At 41.2% G+C, this 7,481-nt stretch overlaps 1 protein-coding gene across 1 annotated transcript; it reads left to right on the top strand.

The window, feature by feature from the left end:
- Positions 1-3,237: 3,237 nt before the first annotated feature.
- LOC147437187 (ras-related protein RABA1f-like) lies at positions 3,238-6,117 on the top strand. The gene is made up of 2 exons (XM_086486787.1): positions 3,238-3,604; positions 5,436-6,117. Exons 1-2 carry the CDS (start codon positions 3,387-3,389, stop codon positions 5,866-5,868), a joined length of 651 nt encoding a protein of 216 aa, XP_086342913.1. The 5' UTR covers positions 3,238-3,386; the 3' UTR covers positions 5,869-6,117.
- The last annotated feature ends 1,364 nt before the right edge of the window (positions 6,118-7,481 follow it).

Below are 7,481 nucleotides of genomic sequence, written 5' to 3'. Positions count from 1 at the left end.
AAGTGGAAAAAGCATGACCGAGCTAAGGGTTATGCGAAAGGACACCGTATATTTTATTATTGAAGTGCTCTTTATAAGCTATGGCCATTTATGTCCGGCCAGCCATTATGTATTCACGTTGAGCATTCAAGAAATCTATATGTAACATTTAATGCACTAGTAACTTGTGTCTAGAGGAAATCGATAACATATTGAGCATTTCATTAAGAACAAGTTCCTAATGAGCATAGAGAGAGTACTTAATTTGAGAAAGCAACATAGCAATTTACACCTAGCTAATTTGGCATTGGCAATACTTGAAAAGATAGAGAAATAGAACAATTGACAACATTTGAGGACCGGGGTTCTCAAGTTTTCTTTGAAGCTCGACAAGTGAAAGGTCATGGAGAATAGGAAGCTCAAGAGAGTCAAATTCTATTGGTTCTTTTATCAAGCATTTTTAAATTGATTAGACTAAATTTATCTAGCCTAATTCTCATTGGTCCACCTCTATGGCCATCCATGGGAGTAACTAGCCTAGGAGCTTGACATGTGTCTAGTAAGTACTCCCTTTGTGCAAAGGGGGAGCCTTGGAGTGTGTGTGTGTGTTTCTCTCTCATCCCCTGAAATAAGGGCTCGTCCCCTCCTTCGTAGGGATGTGGGAAGACTTTTTAGGCTTCCCATGAACATCCAATTTTCCCTTTGCTTTGGCCATTGGATAAATGAGTTAATTTTTGGAACCTTAGCCTATGGAAGTCTTAAAGGAGCTGAACCTTAGGTCTTTTAATCCCCATTGAAGCACATTGCTCTTTTGCAGATTGTCCCCCTTTGGATCCCTATTTTCGCTCCTTTGGATCCTTGACAAAGACCGGTCTAGCAGCCTTACCAATATTCTAGCTTTTACTCCCTTGGTATTTCCCCATAATAAATGATCAGTTTAACATGAGAAAATCATTTGGGAGTATTAGATATGAGTTTTTATGACATTGATAAATGAGTTAATTTTTGAAACCTTAGCCTATGGAAGTCTTAATGGAGCTGAACCTTAGGTCTTTTAAGCCCCATTGAAGCACATTGCTCTTTTGCAAGTTGTCTCCCTTTGGATCCCTATTTTCCCTCCTTTGGATCCGTGACAAAGATCGGTCTGGCAGCCTTACCAATATTCTAGCTTTTACTCCCCTGGTACTTCCCCGTATTAAATGATCAGTTTAACATGAGAAAATCATTTGGGAGTATTAGATATTAGTTTTTATGACATTACCTCTCTCTTGAAATCATAGTCGTCCTCGACCATGAGGTAGAGAAGATAAAGCTTAGTCATTAGTCCGTTTGCTAGCGGATAGAGGATCCCTATTTTTACCCTATGACACCATTCCAGAATGGATGACTAGTCCATTTGGTGCTTGAGAGCCTTAGCTGCCACAAGCATGTCTGCACATTAGTCCGTATCAATCTTCCATAGTAGAGTGCCAAGCTCTTCTTGGTGTTTGGGAGACGTCGTCTGCACAAACATGATCCTAAGCATGCATACTTATTAAAATTTGTGCACAATAAAGAAAAAGAGAGTCTTATAAGACAAAAAATTTGCTCATTTAAACATATTTACATTTGCTTACTCTAGGGAATCATTGTAAGCATTGACAAGGTTTAGGTTATCCTTTGATTCTATGCCTTGTATCCATCTAGCATCTTCAAAAGGATACTTTTTAAACTTGATAAGATACGTCGGATAGTCTTACCGCCTCGTAATACCTTGTCTTCGTGTCGGAGAATGGACTTGGGCTACAACACCTCTTCTTGGTCCTCGATCTCCAGTGGGTCTTCAATAATTGCTTCTTGAGGTGGCTCTCCTTTGTAAGGCTTTAGTAGGCTCACATGGAAAGCATTGTGTATGAGCCAATGGCTGGGCAACTTGAGTTGATAGGCCATCTCATTGATTGGCTTAAGAATCTGAAAGGGGCCATAGTACCTTTTTGCTAACTTAGCATAGTACTTTTGGTGTCCCGTAGGATTCTTGCCCGTTGTGTGCCTTAATTGAGCCTTGAGAAACTTAAGCAAGACCCAATCATTTTGTTTTAAGGCTAGACTCTTCTATGCTTATTAACAGCATCCTTTTGCCTTTGCTGAGAGATGTATATAGCATCCTTAATCTTTTGGAAAGATTCTTGCAGGTCTCGGCTATATTCATCTGCAGTGAAGATCTTCCCATGTACCTTGAGTAGCAGGGGACTTTTTTATCTTCCCTCAATTACCTCAAAAGGTGATTTTCCCGTGGAAGTATGTATAGTGTTATTGTAAGCATACTCCACTAAGGGTAAGTACTTCTCTCATTGGGAATTTTGATCTACTATTGTGACATAAGCTTTTAGTAGATCAAGAATTGCTAGGTTAGCTATTTCACTTTGGCCATCCGTTGGGGGATGATAGGCCGAAGAGAAGTTTAGCCTTGTACCTAAATTTTAAAAGAGACCCTTCTAGAAATTACTGGTCATTCTAGGATCTCTATCCGACACTATGGACATTGGCAAGCCGTGGTTGTTTCTCCTCTCTCTGGATGTGATATGATTTTTGGTATTAAGTAGGTTTGTGAGATTAATCCTCAAGTTAGCTGGAAAGAGAATAGCTCACTATTCCTTGTGAGGGTGTATCTTCTGTGGTCATTCCCGGTCATCAGAGCACCCCTTATGTGTCTCTAATCTCTCACTCATGTTTTGAAATGGGATATAACACATAGTCCAGTTGCATCTCTCAATACACAATTAAATAGTTTAAAAACGAATTAGTTATTGCATGATAAGGAATCTCTCTCTGTCATTCATTCTCTCAAGCATGAGAAGCATTTCTTGTATGGTAGAGATTTAGTTCATAGAGATCATCAGGTCCGCACTCCTTCCCTGACCAAAGTCCGCAAAGCTACAAACTTTTCGTGTTGCCTATTGATGGCCTCCCTTCCCGCTTCACGAAGCCCACCTCAATAACGTTGACCCCCCAAAAATCCTCTTTGCTAAAACTAATTTCGGGATCCTGAGATTAGGATTCATCTCCAGATTAGTTATTAAGCGCCAATGCTCCAAGTCATCCGGCAGTCCTCCATTCACCCTCCTCTATTATCTATAGATGCCACCCACATAAACCCGTGGTAGATAAACATAAGGAGTGGAGGATTTGCCTCCAATCCCATTCCAACTAGTTTATTTAAACGAAAGAATGCAATAGTATGGCCCTTCCAAAGGCAGGCCATTTACCTCGGTCCTCGACTATGCAAACAAGCAACATGTATAAAGAGCAATGAGAATCTCTGCGTAAGAGCCGGCTACCCATTTTCGTTAGGCACAAAAAAAAATTTGTTTGGTAATAAGGGAGAGAAGCTTTCTCCCTCCACTCTCTCCCCCCTCTCGCAGCAAGTCATGGCGTACAGATCTGATGATGACTACGATTACCTGTTCAAGGTGGTGCTGATAGGCGATTCGGGCGTTGGCAAGTCCAACTTGCTATCCAGATTCACTCGCAACGAGTTCAGTCTCGAGTCCAAGTCCACCATTGGGGTAGAGTTTGCTACACGCAGCATCAACGTCGATGGCAAGACGATCAAGGCACAGATCTGGGACACTGCCGGCCAAGAAAGGTCTCTCTCTCTCTCTCTCTCTCTCTCTCTCATGCACACAAACAAGCACTCATGGACGTGCATGCAGAGACATATGCAAAGACATGGACAGGACGAGGAGCGTCTGTTTCAGGAATATACTGATCTGCTGAAGCTGGTTGTGCTATCATGCCGATGCACTTATTTTCAGCAATGTTCAGAATGGCTTCCATTCCTGATCGCAGCATCAGCTTACAACATTTTGAGTCTTGCAAGTTAGATCTGTGGACTAAAGCAATGTTTTACCAGATTGATACAAGCTCCCAGTTTGACTGAGGTCATGTTTCCAGTCATAGATTTAGGTTAGGTAATATTGTTTATGAAACCCATGGCGTGTGAATCTTGAACATTACCTTTGCCTTGGATATGAAGTGGCGCATTCCAGTATCTTTTTGTACCCTGGTCTTGGGCTGGCATAGAGCGCTAGGGTGAGAGATCTGCATCCCAGTGTTGAAAGGTCTGCCTCCAATGTTTTTAAGGGAGGATATGCACTCTCTAATATGCAGATTGCCACATCCGCACACCTTTATTATTACTTAGGTTGAACTAACCCCAACAGAGGGGTTTCACCACAATCGAGTAGTTATATGTGCCAACAGGTTTGTTGCCTCTTGATCTAAATTGCACATAAGTTACGGATGTTCTACAAGAGGGTGTTATCCCTTGCGATTCCTGTTTCTTGAATCTTAATTGCTTAGACATTGTGCAATACTCTGCATATTGCCACTGGTACACCAATGACAGCTCATTACACATTTTGGCTGAATAGTTTGGCCTTGTGGATTCATGCCTAGAATTAGGGTACTCATAATTTAATTTATGTACAATCTGTGCATGAAACTTAGGTAGTTACTGAAGTGGTTAACATTAATGTTCCCATTTGAGTTATGTCAGAATCACCTATGAAGGTGATTTCAATACACATTGTATTCTATGCTAACCGTCCTTATGCCAAATAAGTGTATTCAAGTATATGTACCTGCAACAACTCAGCTATAGCATACTAAGTACAGACAATTTATACTCAAATTGTTATTTTTTGCAATATAGCTGTTAGTGCAAGAACACTTCTTTGCACACTTTATCGGGCATGCACAGCTTTTTATCTTTGTTGACATGAACATAGAACAGTTGATTATCGGAGACCTGGAATGTGGATGTATAGGAAGCCCATTTTAGACTGTGTGGGTGCTTGTTTATTGTGCATGCATGGCAGCTTGCACACCCACATACGCAGACGGTTGGACACATTCACAGGCTTACATGTCTATATTGTGTATGTTAATGCGGGCTAGCTCATTGTGCACAGGCACCCTCCCACTCCCCCACTATGTGGCACATGTATGCGCAAGAACATATGTCCTCACTCTTCTGCATGCTCATATTTTTGAGCCTTGTCTCATGCACAGAGATGTAGGAGCATCCAGATGCTCAGGTATGTATGGGTGCTTATGTTTATATATGCACCTGTTTATTTGTATGTGTGAGACAACGTATGCGTGCGCACTCACACACAGGCGCAATTTATGTGCAAGTGCATGTGACACATCAAGTTTAAAAGAAGCCTTGATGTAGTATTGACTGATACAGAAAGCACATGTTGTGATTTTGGTCTGGGTCTCCTTTTCCTTGAGATAGTCACAAGTTATAGCTTGGCAAATAGCATTACTATATCCTTTGGAGTTCTGATGGTTCTTGAGTTTGGAGGTTTCTTAAGATTACTCCCAAATCACAATCAGGGATGCTTTAATGGCTTTTTGCTTTTTCTCGTTGTTGATTTTTGTTGTAATTATGTATTATTTTGTATGTTCAGGTACAGAGCCATTACCAGTGCGTACTACCGAGGTGCAGTGGGTGCATTGTTGGTATATGATATAACAAGACATGTGACATTTGAGAACGTTGAGCGGTGGTTGAAGGAGCTGAAGGATCACACGGATTCGAATATCGTGGTTATGCTGGTGGGCAACAAGTCCGATCTACGTCATCTAAGAGCAGTATCAGCGGACGACAGCCAGGCTTTTGCAGAGAGAGAGGGTCTGTACTTCATGGAAACGTCGGCCTTGGAATCAACAAATGTAGAGAATGCATTCAAGCAAATTCTTACTCAGATTTATAGGGTTGTCAGCAAGAAAGCCCTCGATATTGGCGAAGATCCCGCTGCTGTTCCAAGCCAGGGTCAAACAATAAACGTCAACAGCAATGATGTGACCGCAACTAAAAAAGTCGGGTGTTGTTCAGCATAGTTGTTGAGAAGGCTCTAGGCTTGCTTAGAAATTATTAGAAGTCCAGATGTGATTACTTTTATTTCTCTGTTCTAAGGCAGGGGTGTCTTCATTGTGCTTGTCTTGATTTGAGGTGAATTTTGGAGGTACTAGGCCAGCAGAGGCTTGTTAGTTCCGAGTCTTCAAAAATTGACTTTACCCATGCGGTTGTTGTTTGACCTCCTGTATGTGCAGCATTCAACTGGGAAGCCTCCTTGCAATTTTGGAGTATCTTTGTGTAGCTGAATTCTTTTCTGTATTGACAAATAACTTTGTGGCAGTTACACGCGGCGATTTGTATTGTAGGGGTGTAAGAATGTTCCAGACCTCTTGGTAATGCTAGCTTTGAAAGCAATTCTTTGTGTGAAGGACTATTTTTTGAGCTTCAGCCAATTGGTGATTTCTCTGGCCTGCTCACGAATTTGCAAAGGATGAGCTTTTTACAGGATTGGGTTGCTTTGCAAAAGAGTTTCGTCAGCACGTCTTAATTGGGTTTGAGTTTTGAGTAGGGTATTTTGGCATCCTGGTTGAAATTTTGAGCTGAGAATCTGGAGATGATGAGCGAAGATCCTTTCTAGTTATAGGATGAGCTTGATGAAACATGACATTGCGAGTACCTTCAAGTGCAAAGAGGTTCATGCCCTAGAGAGGTTATGTTATGCCCTCATGTTGCTTGGGAATTTAGGGGATACCAAGTACTTGGATTTTTTCACTCCAGTTTGTAGTGTTTCTGTGAAGGGAGTCTTAATCTTTTCCAGTTACTTTTGCAGAGTGCCGAGTCTTGTGAGAAAAGTGATTCGCTTGTTTTGTGGAAAGTTCCTTTTTGGCTTTCCAAAACAAGCTTAACTGAAGTGTGGTGATGGGCATTTGCTCTTTTTTGTCCTGATTGGCCTTACTCTTGCATCAAAGACATTTTGACAACTTGTATTTCTAGTTTGTAAACGGGGCTGTTGATTTAAGAGCCTCACATGACTTCCTTTTCACCTTGTTCTAAGAGCATTTAGTCAGCATGCACATTATTCAACTGAGGTTTGGATCAATGTTGCAGGCACTCTGCCCCATTTCTTTAAGAGCATTTAGTCAGCATGCACATTATTCAACTGAGGTTTGGATCAATGTTGCAGGCACTCTGCCCCATTTCTTTATAACCTATTCAATCCCTTGAGAAATATGGAGTGGACTGGTTTTCATGAGAGTTTTCTCAGATTTTGATCAAATATCCTTCTGCATCATTGAACAATCAATAGATCATGCCAATCTTTGATCTCAAAGAAACGACCAAGATTTCTAAAGAATGCCAAAACTGATCATGCTCATCGTCAAAGAGAATGAAAAAGAAAAGGATGTAAGTTGGCTCGCGGCACGTGTCTAGAATTTTCATGTTTTGTTCCCATCTCTTTGGCTGTACAACCAATCTAAAACATGAACTATACACATGCAATTCTGGAGATTTAGGAGGTAGAATAGTTGGCAACCGCTAATCAATTCTAGCCTCCCAAGCCTGAAATAATACATAGGTTTTACTGCAAATTTTGCACATGATGGCTATAATTGCTTTCAGTCTTGACATTGGACATTGTAGTGCATAGGCAAAC

This window comes from Adiantum capillus-veneris, chromosome 17 (genome assembly GCF_014529385.1).
Source record: "Adiantum capillus-veneris isolate H3 chromosome 17, ASM1452938v2, whole genome shotgun sequence".
NCBI lineage: Eukaryota > Viridiplantae > Streptophyta > Polypodiopsida > Polypodiales > Pteridaceae > Adiantum > Adiantum capillus-veneris.
This window is presented reverse-complemented; position numbering and strand designations above follow the sequence as displayed.

Coding starts and splice junctions, on each gene's coding strand:
- LOC147437187 (XM_086486787.1), top strand. CDS start 3,387: ATGGCGTACAGATCTGATGATGACTACGATTACCTGTTCAAGGTGGTG. Junction 3,605..5,435: donor GACACTGCCGGCCAAGAAAG/GTCTCTCTCTCT, acceptor TTGTATGTTCAG/GTACAGAGCCATTACCAGTG.